This window comes from Zygotorulaspora mrakii, chromosome 7, assembly GCF_013402915.1.
Source record: "Zygotorulaspora mrakii chromosome 7, complete sequence".
NCBI classification, from domain to species: domain Eukaryota; kingdom Fungi; phylum Ascomycota; class Saccharomycetes; order Saccharomycetales; family Saccharomycetaceae; genus Zygotorulaspora; species Zygotorulaspora mrakii.
In genome coordinates this window covers 246,345-269,976 of record NC_050725.1, presented here as the reverse complement: position 1 = coordinate 269,976, position 23,632 = coordinate 246,345, and the positions used below count along the sequence as shown (strand labels likewise).

At 40.4% G+C, this 23,632-nt stretch overlaps 12 protein-coding genes and 1 non-coding gene across 13 annotated transcripts; 9 read left to right on the top strand and 4 right to left on the bottom strand.

Annotated features, from left to right (window-relative positions):
• The first annotated feature begins 3,404 nt into the window (after positions 1-3,404).
• HG535_0Gtrna11G lies at positions 3,405-3,475 on the top strand. Its single transcript has one exon. It is a non-coding gene; the product is annotated as a tRNA-Gly (tRNA).
• A 132-nt stretch (positions 3,476-3,607) lies between these two features.
• Positions 3,608-5,293, top strand: RAD7 (UV-damaged DNA-binding protein RAD7; the record flags this gene model as incomplete). Its single annotated transcript, XM_037290095.1, has 1 exon — positions 3,608-5,293. One exon carries the CDS (start codon positions 3,608-3,610, stop codon positions 5,291-5,293), a length of 1,686 nt encoding a protein of 561 aa, XP_037145990.1.
• A 593-nt stretch (positions 5,294-5,886) lies between these two features.
• TDA7 (Tda7p) lies at positions 5,887-7,491 on the top strand (the record flags this gene model as incomplete). Its single annotated transcript, XM_037290094.1, has 1 exon — positions 5,887-7,491. The coding sequence occupies one exon, from the start codon at positions 5,887-5,889 to the stop codon at positions 7,489-7,491; it is 1,605 nt and encodes a 534-aa protein (XP_037145989.1).
• A 241-nt stretch (positions 7,492-7,732) lies between these two features.
• MRPL22 (mitochondrial 54S ribosomal protein uL22m) lies at positions 7,733-8,659 on the top strand (the record flags this gene model as incomplete). The annotated part of the gene is made up of 1 exon (XM_037290093.1): positions 7,733-8,659. The coding sequence occupies one exon, from the start codon at positions 7,733-7,735 to the stop codon at positions 8,657-8,659; it is 927 nt and encodes a 308-aa protein (XP_037145988.1).
• A 102-nt stretch (positions 8,660-8,761) lies between these two features.
• SHR3 (Shr3p) lies at positions 8,762-9,373 on the bottom strand (the record flags this gene model as incomplete). Its single annotated transcript, XM_037290092.1, has 1 exon — positions 8,762-9,373. One exon carries the CDS (start codon positions 9,371-9,373, stop codon positions 8,762-8,764), a length of 612 nt encoding a protein of 203 aa, XP_037145987.1.
• Positions 9,374-9,687: 314 nt separating this feature from the next.
• RPS3 (40S ribosomal protein uS3) lies at positions 9,688-10,443 on the bottom strand (the record flags this gene model as incomplete). The annotated part of the gene is made up of 1 exon (XM_037290091.1): positions 9,688-10,443. One exon carries the CDS (start codon positions 10,441-10,443, stop codon positions 9,688-9,690), a length of 756 nt encoding a protein of 251 aa, XP_037145986.1.
• A 1,681-nt stretch (positions 10,444-12,124) lies between these two features.
• On the top strand, positions 12,125-13,009 carry RHO5 (Rho family GTPase RHO5; the record flags this gene model as incomplete). The annotated part of the gene is made up of 1 exon (XM_037290090.1): positions 12,125-13,009. The coding sequence occupies one exon, from the start codon at positions 12,125-12,127 to the stop codon at positions 13,007-13,009; it is 885 nt and encodes a 294-aa protein (XP_037145985.1).
• An 89-nt stretch (positions 13,010-13,098) lies between these two features.
• PBR1 (putative oxidoreductase) lies at positions 13,099-14,274 on the bottom strand (the record flags this gene model as incomplete). The annotated part of the gene is made up of 1 exon (XM_037290089.1): positions 13,099-14,274. The coding sequence occupies one exon, from the start codon at positions 14,272-14,274 to the stop codon at positions 13,099-13,101; it is 1,176 nt and encodes a 391-aa protein (XP_037145984.1).
• Positions 14,275-14,508: 234 nt separating this feature from the next.
• On the top strand, positions 14,509-16,122 carry IPI3 (chromatin-binding/pre-rRNA-processing protein IPI3; the record flags this gene model as incomplete). Its single annotated transcript, XM_037290088.1, has 1 exon — positions 14,509-16,122. The coding sequence occupies one exon, from the start codon at positions 14,509-14,511 to the stop codon at positions 16,120-16,122; it is 1,614 nt and encodes a 537-aa protein (XP_037145983.1).
• Positions 16,123-16,339: 217 nt separating this feature from the next.
• NOP6 (Nop6p) lies at positions 16,340-16,987 on the top strand (the record flags this gene model as incomplete). The annotated part of the gene is made up of 1 exon (XM_037290087.1): positions 16,340-16,987. The coding sequence occupies one exon, from the start codon at positions 16,340-16,342 to the stop codon at positions 16,985-16,987; it is 648 nt and encodes a 215-aa protein (XP_037145982.1).
• A 456-nt stretch (positions 16,988-17,443) lies between these two features.
• Positions 17,444-19,690, top strand: NPR1 (serine/threonine protein kinase NPR1; the record flags this gene model as incomplete). The annotated part of the gene is made up of 1 exon (XM_037290086.1): positions 17,444-19,690. One exon carries the CDS (start codon positions 17,444-17,446, stop codon positions 19,688-19,690), a length of 2,247 nt encoding a protein of 748 aa, XP_037145981.1.
• A 412-nt stretch (positions 19,691-20,102) lies between these two features.
• Positions 20,103-20,552, top strand: MRPL19 (mitochondrial 54S ribosomal protein uL11m; the record flags this gene model as incomplete). Its single annotated transcript, XM_037290085.1, has 1 exon — positions 20,103-20,552. The coding sequence occupies one exon, from the start codon at positions 20,103-20,105 to the stop codon at positions 20,550-20,552; it is 450 nt and encodes a 149-aa protein (XP_037145980.1).
• A 148-nt stretch (positions 20,553-20,700) lies between these two features.
• On the bottom strand, positions 20,701-22,698 carry UBP10 (ubiquitin-specific protease UBP10; the record flags this gene model as incomplete). The annotated part of the gene is made up of 1 exon (XM_037290084.1): positions 20,701-22,698. The coding sequence occupies one exon, from the start codon at positions 22,696-22,698 to the stop codon at positions 20,701-20,703; it is 1,998 nt and encodes a 665-aa protein (XP_037145979.1).
• Between the last annotated feature and the right edge of the window lie 934 nt (positions 22,699-23,632).

Genomic DNA, 23,632 nt, shown 5'->3' with positions numbered 1-23,632 from the left:
TCGTGCAAGGCAGCACCCCCCCCTGTCAAGGTTCTTTTTTACAGCCATGTTTTTTCGATTACCCGCCTTCAAGGGAAGGAAAAAGGCTAAATCAGTATGAAAAAGTGTCACTAAAACAATATTAGAGTGTGCTTGACTTTTCTATATAAACAATTATGTAAGCAGACTTTTACTGAACCGGAGAGTATCCAAGAGCTCTTTGTCTTATTGTAACTCTTCTTGGAATAAAGGCATGCGGTATTCTATCGTGCAGGTTTTCCGGCAATGAAGCGTTTTATTATGTTTTCTAAAAACCTCCCCGAAATTTCAGTCGTCTGGCTGCGATTGACGGTAGAGCAGCATCACCATGGTATCTTTCGCGGAGAATCGACACCGTCATATTTACTTCTGAAATATGGATCTTTCTTACTTGTGAGTGTTGTTTGAAAACGGATTACGATATAAACTAGTAATTATAGTAGTAGTTGAATCAGAAGACCATGAAAAATAAGCATTCAAAGTATACGGTCCCACCAAAAGAGCCACGTATTGTGAAGAGCTATCATTGTTAGAAACTGGCAGTGCTAAAAACCCAGGCTTCTAACCCAATTTTTTTACAATAAGACGTGGACATTCTTTAATATTTAAAGGCCGCTTGCGAAGAACATAATTACTATTTGACAATGGTGGACTGCCTTTTCCCACAGCTCCAGTGCTGTCATGTAGACAGTGCCTCCCGTGGAATAGAAGTACCCTTCCTGACATTGCTCCACCGGAGGCGCAGTGTGATTACAATAGAGCCATTTCCTAGCTTCCCAATGCAAGTATAATACCTACAAATCTATTAAAACTTTAAAGTGCAATGATTCACTAAATGTTGAAAACATGAGGACAGACTGGACACCCAAATGGCACATTCCCTTTCAATATACTGGTACAGTATAGTGTGAATGATTTTCGTGTTAACAATCGCTTAGATGCCCACTAAAACCCACGATCCTTTCTACAGGGAAAAACTCACATCATCAATGCCATCGCTACCATCATGGCTCAAGTTTTGAGAAGCATATTTTTCATAAGTACGATTTCCTTTAGAAAACGTATGAAAATCGTCCAGAAGTAGGGGTGCAAGCCCTGTGATCTGCGGCACGGAGTAGGGGAGGCCTATATAAAACGATCAACAATCAATCTGCAAACTAGGCAACAAGTCCAACAACCATACCAAATCCTTCCCTTTCCAATCTTCGGAATACACCGGTAACACAATACAATAATACGTATGATTCAAGACTTGATTAATTTTGCCGCTCCAGAAAAGTGTGACGCTTGTAAGGAATCATGTCAATGTGGCGAGAATTGCTCCACTCAATGTGCAACATATCACTGCTCGTGTTGCGATGAAAATGCTAAATGTAAGGAATGTGGAGACGACTGCACTGGAATAGCCGCTGAAGACTCTTCTAAAGCGTGCTGCTCAAAGCCATCATGTTCATGCCACTCCCACTAAAATGGATATTTTCCTGTTGGATAGCTATGTTGTTGATTAAATATGTTGTTGATTAACCATGTTGTGGAATTCGCTAATGGATATGTTTCTCTGTGCATTGGGGTTTTACTCTGCCATGTAGGTTTATAGTCGGTTTATATTTCTATTTTTATTTTTGGTGAGAAGTAAAGCTAATATTGTTGTTTATTGATCAACCTCAATCACACTGTAGTCAAATAAGTGGAAACCAGATACTTATGTGTATGTTTTCGCCACTTTGTTGATCCCACCCTTCTCTTGGAATATCGAGGCAATATATGCCTGAAAGGAGGGATTATGAATGTACTGTTTGCTGTTGATCATTTTAACGTAGGAAATTCATAAAATATGCAGGTTGAATCGCAGCAACTATGACAACCGCTCTTTGAACTTGCAGGCTAATAGTAAAGGATTTTTCTCAGATTTGGAGTAGCTGCTATGTTAGACCACTGGTCCTCCGATGCTTGGAACGTAAACCATCGGTAAAAACGTTAACAAAGATTCGTCCTGACCTTTTTAATAATCTCCGCGAGGTTTAGATGACAGTGTCATATTGTCATACTGTTGCTGGAGGTTTGTTTACCCTAATTGCTACCAATTTGAAAAAAAGCTAGAATAGCGTTCTTTTGAAGTATAAATTGATGACAGAAATATTGAGTGATGTTATGATATAAACAAGAGATATTAAATCGACAGTCTGACCGTTGAAATATAAATCGATATTGTAAGTTAGATTAAAGAGATGACTTAGAGAATAGGAAACAAGACAATTGGTCTGTAAAACAAAATAAACGAAGGCAGATGAAGCCCTAACAGAATATCAATCGGTACCGGAAAGAAATCGGATGACAATCTATCGCGAGACGTTTGCAATTCAGGAATCTGACTACGAAAGAGTCTATGGCATGGAACAAGAAATAACAGTTAGACTACGGATTCTATGGGATTAGAAATGGGTGTGATGACGATGAAAATACTTCAATCGTCGTCCTCTCTTATGGTTCAATAGGTGCAAAATGTTAGGTATAAATACTGACGTATTTTCCAGATATCAATCCAAGTTCAATTAGTTTTATCTCAATTCATGATATAGAAAATCAAGGGCTTATATATCTCTATAATTATTTATAAAGAATGTTTTCTTCGGCGTTGTCGATAGTAACTTGGTTTGACATTGATGATGATACTATGATATTCAATTATAGAGATATATAATTCCTTGGTTTTCTATATCACGAATTGAAATAAAACTAATTGAACTTGGATTAATATCTGGAAAATACGTCAGTATTTATACCTAGCATTTCGCACTTATTGAACCATAAGAGAGGACGACGAGTGAAGAATTTTCATCGTCATCACACCATTTCTAGTCCCATAGAATCCACAGTACAACTGTTATTTCATGTTCCATGCCATAGACTCCTTCGTAGTCAGACTCCTGAGTTGTAAACGTCTCGTGATAGATTATCATCCGATATCTTTCCATTATCGATTGACATTCTGTTAGGGTTTCATCTGACTTCGTTTATTTTGTTTTACAGACCAATTGTCTCTTTCTGATTCTTATAAGTCATCTCTTTAATATATCTCACAATCTCGATTTATATTTCAACAATAATTGAATATTCAAGTACTATCATCAATGTCAAACCAAGTTACTATCGACAACGCCGAAGAAAACATTCTTTCCAAATACTGACTTCATTTTTTCTTTCACTATCTTTATCAATTCTCTTGTTTCTGATTCTTATGAGTCATATCTTTGACATACCTCACAATATCCATCTATATTTCAACACAATTCGATCGTCTCTGGTTCTCCAACGTGGTCACATTTAGGAGGTTTGTAGAGTAAATATGTATGTGAAATGAACATTACGTCTTAATCATTTCTTAGGCGCAAGTGGTTTAGTGGTAAAATCCAACGTTGCCATCGTTGGGCCCCCGGTTCGATTCCGGGCTTGCGCAATCTTTTTTTTCATTGAGGTAGTGAGTAAATGCATGATAGTCAATCAATTCTACGCAATGAAAAGTATTATTTGACAACCGATAAGGCTAATCAGACTTGTTTCCAAGTTTCTCGCAAATGTTTGCACACGAATGTACAGAAATAGGAGCAGATCTAAGAAAAATGAAGACGATGGTGTCAAGGGGCCAAGCTCCGCTCTTACACAATTCTTAAGAGATCAAGGTATCAGTGCCCAAGCCATTAAAGACCGTTGGAAACAGCAGCAAAAGGGAGAAGAAGAGGAACAGCAAAAAGAGTCCGAGCCAAATGCAGCACAAGACGAAGCTACTATACAGTCTTTGAAGTCGGAGACGGATGATACTGAGCAGACTGCGCTATTGGGTGACAGCGATTCAAATACCGAGACGGATGACGACTTACCGTTTGATCGGCGAATTAAAGTGGACCAGGACAGTGATGAAGAGGAGTACGGTAGTGATGAAACCTCAGTGAAGAAGCGAGCTAGCATAAAAACCACACTGGCAGATAAAAAGAGACAGAGCCAAGTCTTGCAAAATCGTAGAAAGAAAAGAAAAAGAGCCGCCGATTTGCTAGATAGGAAACTAGACAGAATACCAACTTTGCAAGACCTTTGTATCAAAAGAATAAGTGGAAATATTTATGACCTTCAAAAAGGAAATGAAAAAAACGAAGACACGTTCTTTTCACAGATTAGAGATGTTCTTGGTGGTATATCGACAGACAACCTGAACAATCTGGGTAAAGCATTATCTAAAAATAGGGCATTGAATGATAGTACGTTGCAGCTCTTTTTGAAAACGGATTTAAATGACTTGACATTTTATGATTGTTCTAAGCTATCCTTTGAAGGCTATAAGTCTTTAGCTATATTTTGTCCTCATTTAACTAAAGTTTCACTTCAAATGTGTGGGCAATTGAACAATGAAGCTCTTTTGTATATGAGTGAAAAATTGACAAACTTGAGTGCAGTACATCTAGATGGACCATTCTTGATCAACAGCGATACATGGGACAAATTTTTTCGAAATATGAAGGGTAGGCTAACAGAGTTTCACATATCAAATACTCACAGATTTACTGATAGGTCATTGAGTAGTCTCTTAATTAATTGCGGGTCAGATTTACTCTCTTTGAAATTTTCTCGTCTAGATTCAGTTTTCAACTATGCTTTACTGCCGCAATATATTAACAATGATCAACTGCATACGTTAGCTATCGAATATCCCTTCAATGAGGGAGATGTTACTGATGAGGTAATAATAAATATCTTAGGCCAAATCGGGTCAAATATAAAGGCCTTAATTCTAAATGGATGTAGCGATCTAACTGATTCCATGGTGATTAATGGAATGACATCATTCTTGGCAGATAATAGATCACTGACTGTATTGGAGTTAGAGGAATTGAATTCTATATCCACTGACAGCCTGATGTACTTTTTTAATGCCGTCCCACTTCCAAATTTAAAGCATTGCAGTTTGAAAAGATGCTCTCAAATTGGAGATATGGCTGTTATTGAACTTCTATTAAATGACGCCAAAGAATCACTGGAATATCTTAATCTAAACTCAATTAAAGCGTTGACTAAGGAATCTATTTTAATGATGAGCTGCCCTAAACTTACGCATCTCGACGTTTCATTTGTAAGATGCGTTGATGATAGCGTTGTGGAAAAGGTTGGGTCTCAAAATCCAAGTCTTAAATTGATGGAGGTCTTTGGTGATAATTTGATTACGCGCAAGGCGAAACTGTCTCTTGGTTTGACTCTTACTGGCCGTGAAAGTGACACTATATGAATTGTTTAGCATTGTATTATTTAAGCACAATAAGATATCTTGTGAGAATTTAGAAAAAACTAATGCTAGCTTTTTTAAACTAAACATAAATGTAATCTTACCTGACGAAGCAACAGCAAGAGGTATAATAAGAATACGACTAAGATATTAGCAACATGCTGCTTCTTTACTTTTGCTACAAGTATGGAGTTTTGCAATTCAGGGAATGATCTACTGCTAAGTGAGTTGCGCATTTTGAATATAGATATTCGGCTCGATACACGGTCCTTGATTCATTTAAACAGTTTTTTTCGTTGTACCTCAGAACATCAACTACCGAAAAAAAAACTCGTAAGAAAAATCAGACAGAAGAAAACTCGGAAGGTATTGGACTAGTGTTCATTTGTGGTAACTTGTAACTGCAACCAGAGCCTTTTAATCAAAGTGTTGAGTGCTATTCATTGTAGTGACCGTTCGCTGAAGACTTCAGCAGCTTATACTCCACTTTCTTCGTGATCCTCAAGTTGGCTGCTAAAAAAAGCTTTGGTTAATAATTTGACCTGCGAAATTGGATTCATAAAGAGTAGCGGCAATTGTCCTGGTGGCTCGCACTGATGAATTTCAATGCTACACTTTCCAGATCATCAAACACCATTAGTTTATCGACGGGCTATTTTTTGACAACAGCAAGTGATGAGGGGGATTTAAGTTCGTTTACGATAAGCCCATCTCTAAGTGCTGGTTCAGCCTCTTCAGCTACATCCAAGTCATCATTGAGCTTCTCTATTGTCATGCCCTCAAGCTTGCGCTTGGACGGTAACGAAACTGATTCTACAACCGCAGCCTCTAGCACAGGTCCTAGGTCTACATCATCTTCGGGAGAGTCAGTTCAAGGAGCATTCACAGGATCTCATTCGTATAATACCTCCAGAGGTTTAGAAGCCTCGTCCTCCTCAAGAACTCTTCTCCCGAATGAGTTTACCTCGCTAGAAATCTCTTCCAGCACTGCTTTGACAACTTCAGAATCCACTGGTTCAATGTTCGGACTTTCATCGTCAATTCATTCGTCAATTAGTTGGAACCAATCTTCAGCAGATATGGCACAAACGCGAGATTCATCAAGCAACATGAAAACAACGTCCTTATCAGACACTACATCATCGTCTTTGCCGCTCGCTTCCTCTTCTCAGTCATCAGACAAATTATCATCAACAGGACAATCATCACCATATGCTACATCCTCAACGCTACAGAACTCAACGCCAATGTTTCTGACCTCGCAGACGTTAGTGGCGCCTTCCTTCTCATCTTTACCCTCATCCTCTTATCAAGAATCGGTCACCTCTTCCATTCTATCCTTACCTAGCTCCTTGAGTGATAGTGGATTCTCAATCTCAACAAGCTCTGATTCCATTTATCTTTTCTACACCCAAATGTACGAAATAACAGGATCAAGTACAACTTTTGAAACTGGACTTCCGACAAAAACTGTCCTAAACATAAACGCAGCCACATCAGGTTTCAATTCACAAAAGACTACAATGACTACAGGGGTTGATTTCTATGAACGCTGGATGAGAGCAAATCAAGACCGTTCGAGAAGCAATTCCAGTCAAGCCAATAGAGATAAAATAATAGGTGGAGTAGTTGGCGGTGTTGGAGGCTTCATAGCCTGCTGCTTAGTGATATTTTTTATATATTGGAAAAGAAGGACTGGTCAAAGGGAGACTGTTAAGGGTTTCAGTTCAGAAATAGGTCGCAGGGCAGGTTACCCATGGCCAGCATCTGGTGATGATACCAACGAAGAAAAAGATGCGCTTGATGATCACAATGCGGATACTATTTTGGCGCGAATAAGGAATGGTACAATGTTGCGAAATAAGCCACCGCAGCAAGCACCCCTAGTAGATGAAAGTGATCCATTTCAAAATGAGTTCAACTTTGAATCAAGAAGGCGCCCACGCCCGCCTTTGCCGCCCCCAAGGAAAGCTGCTTCAGTACAAAATCAACCTCCAACATCCGTTGAATCGCGCAATGTGGGGCAGATACTGGAGATGGATCCAGAAGAGAACAGGTATTCTTATATATCATCTATGAGCGAATCCTCGGCTTTGGTGGATGATTCAACCATGTCATCCACATCTATACGTTTGGGGATGTATGGTCACAACAATACAGTTTCAGATAGTACACAAGGATTTTTTCGGGAGGTTATATAATTGGACTCACTTTTGACCCTGAGCAGAGATTTGCATTTATAGACAGATAAATACTTTACCAACAGGCAGATGTTTTGTAATCTTGTATTAATTCGGTTTCACGTTTAACGCGATAGCTATCACTAGAGAAAAAAATTTGAAATTTAAGAGTTGAATCAAGTGAAGTGTCAAACGATATACCTATGTCAGAAACGAGAAACACACTGTAATATTGTTGAGGAACTTTCACAAAGTTGGCCAAATGTTTTTGTGCCAGAGATATACCTCAGGTGTCATTAGATTCCCTTTGGCAAGTGGATATGCTTACAGAAGTAAACAATTTTACCATATTGGTCGTACACTTCTGAATGAATCAAATAGTTCCTTGTTTGGGGGATTGACGAAAAAGGTGAATTTGAATGACGACGATCCAAGCAAAATATCAAACAGAATGGCCATTGCGGCAGATGTTGAGAACGCCGAGGATGGCGAAGATGGTAAAATCAGAGATTCTATCACAGTTGATAATGATACACTGCTACAGAAGTATATACAGTCCAGCCAACAGTCAGAGAAACTGGCGCATAAGCTTTTACTATCACCGCTGAAAAGAAAGCTCTATCAAGCCAATTGCACTTTGAATGGTGGATTTTATAAGAAGGACTCCGTAGTAACATTGCCAGGATCTCAAGAAAAGTTCAAGTTAAAATTGACGCGAGAAGAAATTGATGTATTAGAGCCATCCGTTTATGTTAAATCTTACAGAATTAAGTCATCTATGAAGAAAGCTACCGTTTTACTTAGGTTACTGAATGGGCTCGATGCTAAGAAGGCACTTACTCAATGCCATTTTTCCCCTAAGAAAATTGCTCGTGAAGTAGCGGAGCTCCTGGAAAGAGGAATAAAAGATGGTGAAAAGTTGGGATTAAATCCAGATGACTTATACATATCTCAGATATGGACTGGAAGTGATGGACGCTGGCTCAAAAGGATGGACTATAAAGCCAGAGGTAGAATAGGTATTATAACACATCCCTACGTCCATGTTAGATGTATTTTGAAATCAAAGAGTGTAACCAAAAAAAGACTAGCTTACGAGTCTCAAGTAAAAGAACAAAGGAAAAAACCATGGGTACAACTAGCGGAGAAACCAATTAGAGGAACACCTGGAGGTGCATATAAATGGTGATGATGCATTCAAAAACTCGCATAGAAAAAAAGCTTGTAAATACGATACGTCTTTTTATATTAAACTATGAGAAAATAGTAATAAAACTAGTAATGAAGCAATTCATTTTTGCTTTTTGTTCTCTTTCTTCTTAGAAGCTGCAGAATCACTGACAGTTGCGGCAGCAGCCTTAGCTTTAACTTCAGCAGCCTCCTCTGCAAAAAACTTGTCGAGTCTCTGTTGATGTTCCCAGCTGGTGTACCATAAGCCACCTTGTAATAAAATGACACCTGAAAATAGCAAAAGTAAGATAACATTAGAAGAACCTAAAACGGCCAAACCTTCATTTTCAGAGACTTCACCCCAGTTATGGACAACAGAACAGTCAACACCTGTTTTGATATTTGTAATAAAGACACAGACACCAAATACGTAAAGACCTAAAGAGCAGTACTCGAATAACTGTAAATCTGGATTTGGTTTATAAACCCTGATGATGCAACCTATCAAACCCATGGCGGCAATTCCACATAAAAGATAGAAAACTGGATGAGGAACATCATGCATGGTTTGGTAATGTCTTAAAGCATTATCAAAATGTAGTTGAGTTGTATTTTTGCCAAACAGTAACTGATAATCATATATTTGGTTCGAATAAAAAACACCCATAATAAATGATGTAGCAACAAGAATCAGACCCGTGCCAACTTTACAAACATCCTTATAGCTCATCATCTTTGCGTTCGTTGAGTATAATGGATCCGAGGAAAAATGGGAATCGTATGACGATGTCCTCTGTTTAAATATGAGATGTGTCCTTTGATTATATTTTTCAACCTTGGGTCTTCTTCCAGTATGCCGTCCGATAAGGAAGAAAAATTTCCTGTACGATTTTACAGTGATGAAGAAATCAAAGGGAGCCTACGAGCACGACCCATACAAGGTACTAGAGCAACAAAACCAAATCCGGCTGGCGGTCAGCTGTTGAAAAAAGGTAAAATAAGATTTGAACTATTTAATTAGTCACTATTATATATATCTTATTAGGTTTAAGCAGAAGCATCAATTTCAGCGACAACTTCTTCAACGACCTCTTCAACAACCTCTTGAGGCTTTGCTTCAGCTGGTCTGTAATCCTTGACAGAAGGAGCCAAGATTGGTTCTTCTTCCTTTGGTTCAATGATGTTGACAGCGTCTGGCAAGGCCTTTGGACCGGTTCTACTTTGAGCTGGATCTCTCATAATCTTGACCTTGATACCCAAGACACCTTGTCTCAACAAGACGTGTCTGGTAGCAGTGTCGATGAAGTCCTTAACTGGTTGACCAGAGTGGATCAAGAAACCGTCAGCGAACTTCATGGATTTAGCTCTTGCAGCTCTCAACTTACCAGAGACAACAACTTCACAACCCTTGGCACCGGATTCCATAACGTATCTAACGACACCGTAGGCAGCTCTTCTGATAGCTAGACCATTCAACAACTTGAATTTCATGGACTCGGCTTGAGCAACGGCAGAAAGACCACGGTCTTGAACTCTTTCGGCATATAGAACAATGGTACCTGGCTTGTACTTGAATCTCTTTTGGATCAACAAGGTCAACTCGTTGATTCTTCTACCATTTTCACCCAAAACTTCTTGAGTTCTGGTAGCTCTGATGATAATTTCAGTCTTGGTTGGAGTAACTCTGACTTCAACACCAGAGTAACCTTCTTCAGCCAATTCTCTGGTGAAGAATTCGTTCAATTCAGCGTAAAAGACACCGTCAGCGACTAGCTTTCTCTTCTTGGAAATCAAAGCAACCATTGTTTGTACTATATATCTGTCGTTGGTAAAATAAACACAAGAGGCAAATCAAGACACTCGTGTCAAACCCAACACGCCTTATCAACCCAAGTGGGGTGTCTTTTTCACTTAGTTTTAGCATATTGCATCCATCGCATCTCGTCCTCATTCTGCTCCAGCTGGCCGCGCGTCCTGTTACCCGCCCAGCGCTGCTCGACCCTGGTTGATGAACTGGAAAAACAGACACCGTCGTACACAGTGCACAGAGGTAAGAGAGAAAGTACACTGGTGCACAGATGTACCTCACACACATCCGTACCCCCCGTCTTGCACCTAAAACAGTCCAGCTTTTGACCGGCCCAGCGCCTGCCGCCTCCCAGCAAAAGCAAAAGCAAAAGCAAAAGAAACGCAAGGAAGCCTCAACATCAGCATTCCGCGATTTTCGGTAAAAGAAAAGAAACAGAAAACGGTATCCATTTCATTGTTCGTATTGCCGATCTGTTGCCAGTGCGCATGATACCAACCGATAAAGCCGCTCCGAGGGGCAAGCAGTAAGGGGCGTCTGTGGGATTTGCTTTTCCATACTTCCCAAACAATAGGCATTTAACCCGTTACATTACGCGTAACGCGTAAGCGTAGCGTCACCTAGCGTCACCTAGCGTCACCTAGCGTTCGCTACCGCTTACAGAAAGCCCCTCGACCGTTCTTGATTAGTATTCTTGCCCCCCAGCGGGGTTACCCGCCTATGTAGTTTTTGTTTTTGGATATTCAATCTCGTGTTTCCTGTTTGGGTAAAAAGTGCACATTCTTTGTGACGATTAGGTTTCTCGTACCGTTTTAATGTGTTCTGGCCCGTTTAAACCCCGCCAGTGGTGAAAAAAACTGGAATTTTGGGAGAAACGACGAAACTTAAAAGGAAGTGCAGTTGCAACAGAAACTACGTCAGTGTAACGAAGAAACGTACAGCCTGCCAAGTGTGGTGATTATGCGTTACTGCTGGTCCCACCTGCAGTTGTTCTTGTTAGAGACAGGCAGCTTTACCCTCTTCTGGAATGCTTGATGCGTTTTCATATTCCGGCGCCCCGACGCTAAACGTCGTTCCTCAATTCTGCAACAGCTGCAACGTACCTTGCCATATACAGACACGACGGTGTAGTGGCATTGCGTAGTATGGCGTAGCACAGCGTACAGCACAGCAGGGTACAGCAGAGTACAGCAGAACATTGCATAGCGTAGCATAGTCACCGTTGTGTCTTGTGTTGTGCAGTCTGTTGGATGGGCACCCGCGCAGAGAAATAGAAAGATCAGATACGGCGAGTGGCAGGCTCCTGTATTAGTAATGTACCTTCAAATTACCCAAAAGATCCAGTGGAGGGAGATATATCTGTAATATTCAAACGATCAGACTCTCGACTGTTGTACTTGAAGTGGTTTCTGTGGTTGTGTCTTATTTTCAAGCTCTTCCAAGTTTGTATTTTTCAGATTTTAGCCGAGAGCTGCTGATTAGGTTTAGTCCCCCCGAACTGAAATTTGATTGTCGTTTCGAGGAAAGAGTAGTCAAATTTTTTTTGTTTTCCATCTACTTTCCAGACAAAACGCTTGAACTTATCAATTGGGCAAATTGAAAGCGCGATTCAGCTATATAGTTATTATAGTGTGAGGATAGGTCATAGCCTTTCTTATCAAGAGTCAAACTCAGAATATGAGATCAATCAAATGTGTTGTGGTGGGAGACGGTGCAGTTGGTAAGACGTCTTTGCTTATATCGTACACCACAAATACCTTTCCGCAGGATTATATCCCAACAGTTTTTGATAATTATTCTACAACGGTTCTATTGCCAAATCCGTATTTCGATGAGGAAAGTGATGATTCTAAGGACGATTCTCAATTGTTCAAGTTGAACTTGTGGGATACTGCTGGCCAGGAAGAGTATGATCGTTTGAGACCATTGTCATATCCTCAGACAGATGTTTTCCTTGTGTGTTTTTCGATTAGCGAGCCAAGTTCATTGAAAAATGTCGTTGATAAATGGTGTCCTGAGATACTTCAAAATTCTGGTTTAGAGAGCACAGATTTCTACAAGAAATTGGGTAAATACCCAATTTTTCTCGTTGGTACAAAGTCTGATTTGCGAGAATCAGCAGGTGAGGCAGAAAGATTGAAGGAATTGAATTCTGATTTTGTCTCACAAGATGAGATCGATAGTGTCGTTAAACAATGTGGTTTTATCGGTTATGTTGAATGCTCTGCAGCAACTCAATCAGGTGTGAGGGAAGTCTTTGAGCAGTCGGTTTCTTCGGTTGTTTATGACCCAGAAAAAGTTGATAAAGACAAATTAAGAGCTGAAAGGAAGCAAGTAAGAGACCAGCAACAGCAAAATGAAAAGGAGCAGCAGCGTCAACTAGCACAAGAACCAATTCAAGGACAGCAGCAGCAGCAAAAACAGAAGCAACAACAAAAAGTTTTATATGAAAACTCTGCGGAGAGCACAGTGAAGCCGCAGAAGAAGAAGAGAATAACCCCTGCCTCTGGTGTAAAATATCTGAAAAAGTTAAAGAAGAAATCAACTTGTGCTATACTGTAATATATACTTCAAAACAAAATTTGTAATTCTTAAATACAGACAGTGACGCTAATATTTATCTTTGAGTAACCTGTTATTTATTATTATAGCTAGTCCTTTTTCTTTTGATTTCTCTTAATTGCCATTTTTTTCTCCAGTTCATATATATCTCTTTTGGTGTTATCATATAGTTTTTTTTGTAGTTCGTGATCTTTGAACTCTTTACGTGGCAATTGAACAAGTGCACAATCAGAAATATATTTAACTTCATCGTCTTTCAGATTTACCTCTTCCAGTTCTGGTGTCATTAGTGCATAAAGTACACTTTGAGCACCGCGACGTCCACTCTTTGTGAATAAAAACAATAATGGGTACAATAGTAAACAATAGAAAATCAATAATATCACAACTGATCCATTACTTATCACACGGCGCAAACTAAGCGAGCGCATTGTGCCTGGTTGCACTAATGCGACTGAAACATTTCTACCAGTTCTTTCAACTCCATCATGCTTTGTTTTCTGCATCTCTGTTCTAATTCTTCTTTGTAGTTCTAAAATCGTTAGGGATAGTTGCAATTTACTGCTAGCAAAAAATTTCAATGAACTGTTGAATTTTTGTGATTGCCAGAGTGCATCTTCCTCCTTGACATCACCAAGTGACTGTAACCAGCAGGTTGTTACAAGAATTCTTACACTCCTGTCTGGTGGTTGCGCCTTGAAACTAGGTTGCAACAAATCTAAAAGATGAAAAATACCGGCAAAATTGGTAGCCATTTGTAACTCTAATCCATCCACAGAAGATCTTCTGACAGGTGGAGATATAGTTGGAATGCCCCATGGTTCCATTTCTCCAGACATTATTATTACACCGTCAAGTCTTCTTGGTGGTGAATTATTTAACCAGCCTGTGGCAAATTTACGCACTTGATGCAAATCGCTTAAATCACATTTTTCAATATAAATAAGATCATTACCTGTTTTCTCTCGAAGATCATTACACCAGTCGGTCGTCCACTCATCTACAGTTCTAGTTAGAACAATCAATTGCGCACCTAGTAATGCCATCTCTAGGAGAGCGGAGGTCCCCATACCTTGAGATGTTGCTCCTGTCACTATGTAAACTTTCCCATGGAGTTTTCTTTCCCATGTATTGGAGCCTCCACGCGACCAATACTTGATCAGACCTGCCGTGACAACAATGGGAGTAGCAACTTTGATTTGGTGGAAATATGGTATATGATCAGTACCTTTAATTATTGCTGTCTCTAATATATTTAAAGGCATTTTAGAATGGATGGTTTTAACAAATCTTTTGAAGGCAATGTAAATGCTTTCTTTTGTATAATTACATGTGAGCTCTCTTTTTTATTTTATCAGATGCGCGCTTAGAGAGAAAGGTTCAAGATTTCAGTCTAAAAATTTTCAATATTCCAACTCATCTCATCTCATCGCTTGATTGTAAACCTTACGAGCAAAGAGCAGATAAGTTGTAATACTGACCTATTATATCGCACACCGATGGACGAGCAGATCGTTTTTACTACAAATGACACTGCCTCTGTGGCAAACATACATACCTATGAACAAGCAACCTTGAGACAGTGCACAGTAGGAAGTAAGAATAGTGCGGTAAAGGTGGGAAACAAGTACCTCTTTGTTGCACAAGGCAAAAAGGCTTTAATTAACGTATACAACATTGCAGGACAACACAAGAGAGAATCTATTGAACAGAGATTACCATTACCAGAGGTGATAAATTGTTTGGAAGTAGTAGAGAGTAATGGAATTACATATTCGAGAAACGAACAACATCAACATAAATTGGCAAATTTCGACCTTCCGTATCTTTTAATAGGTTCCACGCCATCCGCAAAACTTTATGTCTGGGAATTGAGCTCAGGTATCTTATTGGGCGTGAAACCTATGGCACATTACCAATCTATCACCAAAATACAATCGATCGTTGGTGGAAAATACATTGTCACTTCAGGTAGCGATGCACGAGTTATGATTTGGCAAACTATGGATCTTGTATCGGTTGATGAACCAAAGCCTATTTGCATTTTACATGATCACACACTATCCGTCACAGATTTTCAAGTTTCCAGCAGCAGTGGTGATTTCTTATCGTCCTCAGGAACCAAGTTATTCACCGTCTCAGAAGATGCTACTCTAAGATGCTATAGTTTAAATCTAATTGGCCGTAGCAATAAGAAAGAATCAATAAATCCAAGTCTACTGGCTACGTTTTCATTGCCATATGCAATACAGTCAGTTACTCTGGATCCTGCAGACAGGGCTTGCTACATAGGAACTAAGGAAGGTTGCTTCAACTTGCCGCTATATTACAACCTTAAGGATGGTAAAATATCAAACTTAGTTCAATCGATCGACGAAGGAAAACCCAGAATCTTCTCATTAGTAGAACGTATCGACGAACAGCAATCAATCCAGGATGGAGAAAAGCTATATGCCATGGGTCAGCTCTTATGTGATAAAGTTATTGACGTGGAGGTTACCAAATTGGAAATTTCAATGGATGGTACTCTTCTGGTGGTAGGTGATTCTCATGGAAAGGTGTCTATTGTCGAAATATACTCCAAACAAATTTTAAGAACAATGGAACCGCTTTCAACAACTCAATCTCTTCATGGCTGTGTAACAAATATCCTCATTACCCCACAATATGTTGAAACGGATGGGCAAGCTATTGCAGAAACATTCAAACTAGGTTCTTTAAACAACACACAAAAGATCCCGACTTTACAAAGAGTAATATATGATAAAACAAAGGCAGGTCAATTGCACGAAATTTGGGGCCAAGTAGGTGAAGATCTAGACAGCACCATCCTACCGTTAAACGACTTTGAAAAATACATGGATCAAGTCAAGATTCAACAAACCTTTTTCTTGCAGGCCGACAAGAACAGTAGTCAAATTAAAATCGTCGGAGAACAGGACGCAGATGTTGTCAAACACTCCACGAAGGATCCACAGATAGAAGAACTCAAGGCAAACGTTCAAACATTAACGGAGGCTTACAAAGAGTTGCGGGAAATGCACGAAAAATTGTATCAAGAGCATGAAGCATTACTCGCCAGAAATCATTCGATTATAGACGACAGTATATAATTCAAAAATTGATAGGTTATAGCAGATGTACTTCCTCTCGAAGTTCCTTTTTCTAAGTAATTGATTGTATATGCGCCTATAGCGCAAACAAAAATTTTCCGCTATTTCAAATAAAAATGAGATGAGATGAGATAGATGATGTCTAAAAACGCAAGAAGAGAACAAGAGCAAGAGGTTTATCTGCCACTGGAACGAGGTCAAATTGAATATATACGCCATGGTGGAAGAAAAGCTGACCAAGAAGCAGCAGAAAGCTCAACAGTTCAGAAAGCCTAAAGAAGAACGTGAGAAGGACAATCAATTGAAGCGAGTACAGCAAGAAGAAACACAGAGTAAGGATGAAGAGCCCGTTAAGAAGAAAAGAAAAACACGCAGAGGACGTGGTGGAAAGGGGCGTGATCAGAGTAAGAGCAGCAATAGATTTCTACTTTTTGTTGGTGGCTTGCCCAAGGATATAACACAGACAGAGCTACAATCTCATTTCAAATCAAGTTCTCCAGATTTCATTAGAATTCGCCCGGATAAGGGAATTGCATTCCTAGAGTTTGACGGAGATAAAGATCAGAAAAACATTCAAAGTCGTATGGATATCGCTCTGCTTCAACACAGAACTCTCCTCAAAGACAAGAAGATCAATGTGGAATTGACAGTTGGTGGTGGTGGAAACAGCTCAGATAGAGTACAGAAACTAAGAAATAAAAATATCAAGTTCGAGGAGGAACGTCGTACGAGAATGGCCAAGATGATCCAAGAGAGCTCTCAGAAGAAGAGTAACGCTGCCATCTCGACGACGAAAGCAGCTGAGCAGCAGCCGTCGTTGCTTCCCCAGGGTATCCATCCCGATAGAGCCAAGCTAATTAAATAATTACATACACAACAGCAACAAGTACTCACATAGTATAATACATAAAGAGTGTACACTCTTACTAGCAACGATAGAACATCAGTTACTATCCACAGCGTACATTCTGTTCAGCTCTATTCGTACAATATGTTAAATCGTTATCAATGACCTTTCTTGAAAGAGCGTCGCTCTCAGAAAGGCATCTTTTATTATGGCGGCGAATAATCAAAAGTAGAGGCAGGGGACTTTTTCCAACGTGGGACCTTCAACTGAAGGGGAAGAGAGTAAATTATAACATTTCATCAGTATTGGTATATCTTAGGCTTCTTGAACTCAATCAGAGCCCTGTTTCTCGAGAATATTGCGAAGTTTTGAAAACAAATTACAATCATTGTTAGCAGTTTCTCCATCAAAGAGTTCTTATTGAAACTGATTTCCAAAACTGCATTTTGGCTATAAAAAGAACTGAGGATTTAGATGTCATCTCTAACCAGGCTTTTGCAAGAGAAACGAAAAAATGAGGGCAGCGATGGTCTCTCCAAAAAGGGCACTCCAACACCATTGCGGCTCGCAGAGATAGATAGAGATTCAACAGCGCAGAATTCCCAGACCAGTATTACGACCGTGACGCAGATAGATTCTGGTGAGGAATCTTCGGAGGCGGGGACATCGTTTGGAGCTGGACCACATTTTTCATCAAGCTTTTTGAATGTAAATTCTGCGCACACAGCAGCCTACGGATCCAGTATACCTGTGCGTGATCGTAATGGATCGATACACATAGATACCGGTAACCTTTCCGGAGCTTCGTACGGCTCTCCTATTGGCCAAAATGGCAGGTCGGTTCGATCGAGTGGACCAGTTACTCCCAATACCGGTGGCGGTGCCAGGCAAATTCCATCGCTAAGCTCCAGTATACCTTATTCGGTACCTAACTCGAATAAAGACAACGGCCTGGGTTCAAGTGGTAGCAATTCATCGTTTTCTTCGTCATGGTTAGAAACTTATGGTGGGGGGATTCCTAGTAACGTATCCGCTATCGATTCAAACGTTATTTCTTCACCAAAGGTAGATTCTGTTGAACCAAGGTTTGTTATATCAAAGCAAAAGCTACAAAAATCTTCATTAGATAATTCGTCACAGGCTGGTGGTTTATCGAGATCAAATTCACTCTCTTCTCAATTCGGTAACCTATTCTTCTCAAAGAATTCGAAAGAAAGTCCTTCCATGAATGGGTCGATTACTCCGACTACTACATCAGGAGTTAAACCATCTTCTTCATCCTCCGCAACTGCCATCCCAAAACCTGGTCGAGCAAGACAAAGCAGTTTGTATATATCTTCCAGGCAACCGTCAGGTTCTTTCAGTGATACTTTCGCAGAATCCCCGTCCTCCACCCATGAAAGCGTACTTACTCAAAGTGGACCGAAATCGAGACACTCGTCTGTGGTGAACATAAAATCTTTTTTCAAAAAGGGATCAGGTGCAAACCTATCTGGGGCAAATGGTTTGACTGGTTCACCAAGTACTAATGTTGCCGTACCATATGCATCCCAAACTTCAAATAACTCAGGGTTCACACCCGGCTCTTACGGCAGCTTCAACGGTGATACGATATATTCCCACACAAATGATACAAGTTTACCTTTTTCAAAAAGATATGTTCGAACAGGTGACGATTTAGGAGCTGGAGCAGGTGGGTCCGTCAAACTGGTCAAGAGAATTGTGGACAACAAAGTTTTTGCAGTCAAAGAATTCAGAGCAAAATTCGATCATGAAAATAAAAGGGAATATGTTAAAAAAATTACTTCAGAGTATTGTATTGGTACAACTCTACGTCATCAAAATATTATTGAGACGATTGAGATAGTCTATGACAATAACAGAATTTTGCAGGTTATGGAGTATTGTGAATACGATTTATTTGCCATAGTCATGAGTAACAAAATGTCATATGAAGAGATCTGTTGCTGTTTCAAACAAATTTTAAAAGGTGTTCAATATTTGCATGGTATTGGCTTAGCACATAGAGACTTGAAATTGGATAACTGTGTCATCAATGAGAATGGTATTGTTAAATTGATTGATTTTGGGGCAGCAGTTGTGTTTTCTTATCCATTTTCAAAAAATTTAGTAGAAGCAAGTGGAATTGTTGGTAGCGATCCGTATTTGGCACCCGAAGTTTGCATATTTTCCAAGTACGATCCACGTCCTGTTGATATATGGTCTGTCGCAATTATCTTTGCTTGTATGATACTGAAGAAATTCCCATGGAAGATACCAAAATTGAGAGATAATTCATTCAAACTTTTCTGCTCCGGTCGCGACTGTGATTCGTTGAGTGCCCTTGTTACAAGAGCTCCAGATCCTCCGTCTTATGACAATTTGGACACTCCAACGACTCCAAATTCAAAGGATAAATCAGCTAATAATGCCGCTGATCCAAACAATACAACCATTGGTCCCCAAAGATTGTGTCATTCTTTACCAGAGGAATCGCAAGACATTCTGAGGCGTATGGTAGAATTAGCTCCTGCGTGTAGGGCCAACATTGATGAAATCATGGAAGACCCATGGATTGTGGGTATTGACGCCTGTCGTATGGTTGAAGATGGTTTGACTTTCAAACTTGTACCTGGCGCTGACCACACCCATACAAAAGTGGATCAAAGTGAAGCACATATTGCTGGGTTAGAGAAGAAAAAGAAAAAACAGAATAAGTGAGATTGATAGCTGCTTGTATTTTATATGTATTATTGAAATATTCACCATTATTTCTATCGATATCATCAAGCTTATATTTCACATCCGCATTCTGTCTTGTGTTTTATTCATTTAGAGTCTATGAGATATTAACACGCTTCACGTACTCACATATCTGGACAAATGAAGTGCTATAGATTATACACTGAAAACATATTTAAGTAACGATATAAGGAAAGCTATACTCTGTGCTTCGTCATGTTTGTTAGCATCTTTGCCAGTATATTTGCTTCTACTTACACATTTTAGTCGGGTAACGCTTTTAATTTCTCAATAATGAAAAATCAAATAAATGAAATAACCATGCTTGATTAGAATAATTTATTGCAACGGGCATTGCAATATCACTGCAAATAAGTATCCGTAGTTTGTTATGTCACGAGTTGCTAAGAATTTATTTGTGAAGTTAATAGTAGATGCAGGTAAAGCAACACCTTCACCTCCAGTGGGCCCTGCGTTAGGTTCCAAGGGTATTAAAGCGATGGATTTTTGTAAAGAGTTCAATGCACGTACAGCGTCATATCAGCCCGGTACACCCATCCCTGTGATGATAACTATAAAGCCAGATAGATCTTTCAGTTTTGAAATGAAGTCTCCACCTACGGGATACCTATTGTTGAAAGCACTAAGAGTCGATAAAGGCCATGGACAACCAAACATTTCAATTCCTGAGAGAACAGTTGGTGAACTGTCACTAAAGCACATCTATGAAATTGCAAAAATAAAAAAGTCAGATGGCAAGCATTCCATGCTTTCAATGGAAGGAATTGTAAAGTCTGTCATTGGCGTTGCAGGAAGCATGGGTATTAAAGTTGTTCCTTGAAGATGTTGAGAAAAAAATATCAAATCTACTTTGCCTGTAAATAATATACTATACGTTATACAAAAAACAAAAATGCATTAGAATTATACCTGTAAATCTTTAGAAAAAAGTGATAGAAGAGAAAAAAAAGAGGTTTGGCTTATCTTCCTTAATGATTGAACTTCTTTCTTATATTTTTCTTCCACTTTTTGTTCCGGTTTATTACAGGCGATGATGAAGGTGTGGATACATTATTTGATAATGGAATACTTAGTTCATCAGCGAATTTTTTATCCGATTTTTTAAAAGAAACTTTTCTTGGAGTCAATCTCGTGTACAACAAGTAATATGCATTGGCTTCTTTTAATACATCTTTTTCTGAAATCTTATTGATATACTCGTCATCATAAGTGGCCCATGATCCATCAGGTTGTCTGCAATGAACGATATAATGACCGGAAGATAAGGACCGACCTTCGTGAACAACAACGGTAGTCAGTTGATATTTGACGGGTAGGGAGACTTTATCGCAGTATTCTGTTAGATCCAAAAACATCGGATAAGAAACTGCTTGCTTCATCTTTGAAGAAGACGTTCCATTGAATCTAAATTTCTTCAAATGAATTAATAAAGTTTCAGGTGCCCTTATTATTAAATTATGTTTCAATGCGTTTGTCGTCTTTTTACAATTCTCACACACATAACCCTTTTTCTCTTTATCAACTTTTATCAGTTCCGTATTGAAGAATTCTTTTATCGACTTCTCGATCGAAAACTTTTTATGTGTCGAGTCACCATTTTCTGAATTTATGGAAGAGGTTGATGATGATGAAGCTGTTTGTTGCAGAATTTTTTTGCCCTTTAAATGCAAAGACAAATCGTAGAATGGTTGCTCGGTCTCTGAAACGTATCCGCAAGACTTGCAGGCCACTTTTTGTTTCAATAAACCGCCAAAGATATCATAAACAATAGATTCTGTCATCTTGTGACCTCTAGGCACAGAATCCTCCTGTAATCTTGACATTAAGGACATGAAATATTCGTGAGAATCTTCCTGTTGCCATTCGCTCATCATGCAATTTATGTCATCCAATCTTGCCAGTAATTTCTTTGGATTGATAAAATACGAAGAAGACTTCTTTCTGGATTTGTCCTGTGGTAACCACATTTTCCTGCTCGTTTCCGCAAGCACATAGGACACAGAATGACGATCAATGGTATCGTCATACTTGCCGCGCAATATGTCGAATAGATAATGCTGAATAGCGGGAATATGAATCATTGCCTGGACAGCAGCATTGGTATAGCACGTGACCCCATGATTTAGTAAACCTCGTGGCTTCAGCACTGTTAAAGCCGGCCCCCAATTTTTGACAATACGCGAGGGAAACGATGATCCACGGTCATCGACGTTTTCATTGAACTGGTAAAATTCTGAAATATCGTCAGCCTGTGTCGGTCCACTCTCCAGTCTCTGTGCCAGAGGTAACTTATGCGTCAGTTCCTCCTCTTCTTCCAGCTCGCGCTGTGGCCCAGCTTCCTGCCCGGCTGGTGCCTTGACCTGGGCGTCCCTCTCCGGCTCCTTGGATTCCTCGGCTTCCTCGTGCAGCTGGTATTTTTCGTCCTCCGATACGTGAGACACTTCATCGCTGGACGATTCTGCCCCAGATGCGCCGCTCTGGTAGTCCAGGTCCTCGCTCTCCTCTGCAGATCCCGAATCCGACCCAGACCCGCGCTCCAAAGGCATCCCTACGTCCTCCTCGCCTGCCACGCTTTCGACATACTCGTTGGCCTCGTGAAACTCCTCGCTCTCGCTCTCGCTGCTCGAGGACACTGCTGCGTCCTGCTGCGACGGCGTTGCAACATACATTTTGAGCGCCTCTGCCATCGAAGCCGGCACTGCCACTGCCCCATTGCCCGCTGGTAGTTCTGCTGCTGGTAATGCTGCTGCTGCAACCGCAGTATCCTGCTGCTCATCCACCTTGCTCTTCTTTCTGGCACCGCCTATCACTACGAACGGCGCACGCTTTTTACTCGTATTTGCACCGTACAAATCGGCAATACCACCACCACCTCTGCCGTCGGACTTCATCGATGATCTTTTGAACTGCAACGGGTTTGACAGTATATTATCTACCAACGGTTTGATACTTTCCTGAGTAGTCATCGCAGCTTCCACACAACTCCCGCTTGTGCAACTGGACGAGTGCTACGTGTTTGAAAAGTTTAACTCTTTGAGTGTCCCGCTTTTTCACGCTGTACAGCCAGTTACCTCTAATTCCACCTGCCTGCCTTTGCGCTATGTGATGAGATGCAGTGAGCGTCGATTTTTCTGTGCAAATTTCAACTTTTTTTCGTCTCTGTGTATAGCGGGAAAAGAAACTTTTTTTTTCTGGTTTCTGCGGGTGTCCGAGATTCGTCCTCGCTTCCGCTCCGGACACTTACCCGCATTTCGGCTCCCAGATCACTGTGCACGAGCGTACCATCGCACGTGCTATCTGTGGCGTCGCCGTCCAGAGTTACAGTGGCAGTTTATCGCATCTCACGAACGTGCTTCGGGCTCGGAGAACGGTTTCCGTGTCACATTCCACGCTGCGGAATCTCGGGCCGTACCCCCCGCCTGGCGTGCCGCCGAGCGGAAAGTCCTGCACCTGCTGTTTGAATCCGCCCCGTCGCGTGAAACGGCCGCAGAAGTCAGACGCAGACACAGCTCCTTTTCATAGTGTCAATAAGATTCTGTTTATTTACAGTACTCGATAGATATCTAATCTGCTATCAGACCTACAGCATGCCAGATCACATCAAGACGCTCAGGTTGTGGTTTGTTTACGTTGTCTGGTCGGTGTAGTCTGTGTAGTCTGTGTAGCCTGTGTTTATGTTTACATTTCGTTTGTAGATACTGATCTGCACTCCAGCCCGAGGGGTCTCTTGTCTCTGGTGTTCTCTTGATGTCCCGATGGGTCGGGTGCCCCAGGGCCCTAGAAGGTTGAACAAGTAGAGTTTGCAGTGGTAAACATCAACAGGGCTCTTGATATTGGTGATGATGCCGTGGTTGCAAATCGTGTCTTGTATGACTCTTGAGCGCCTTCCAGTTGTTTATC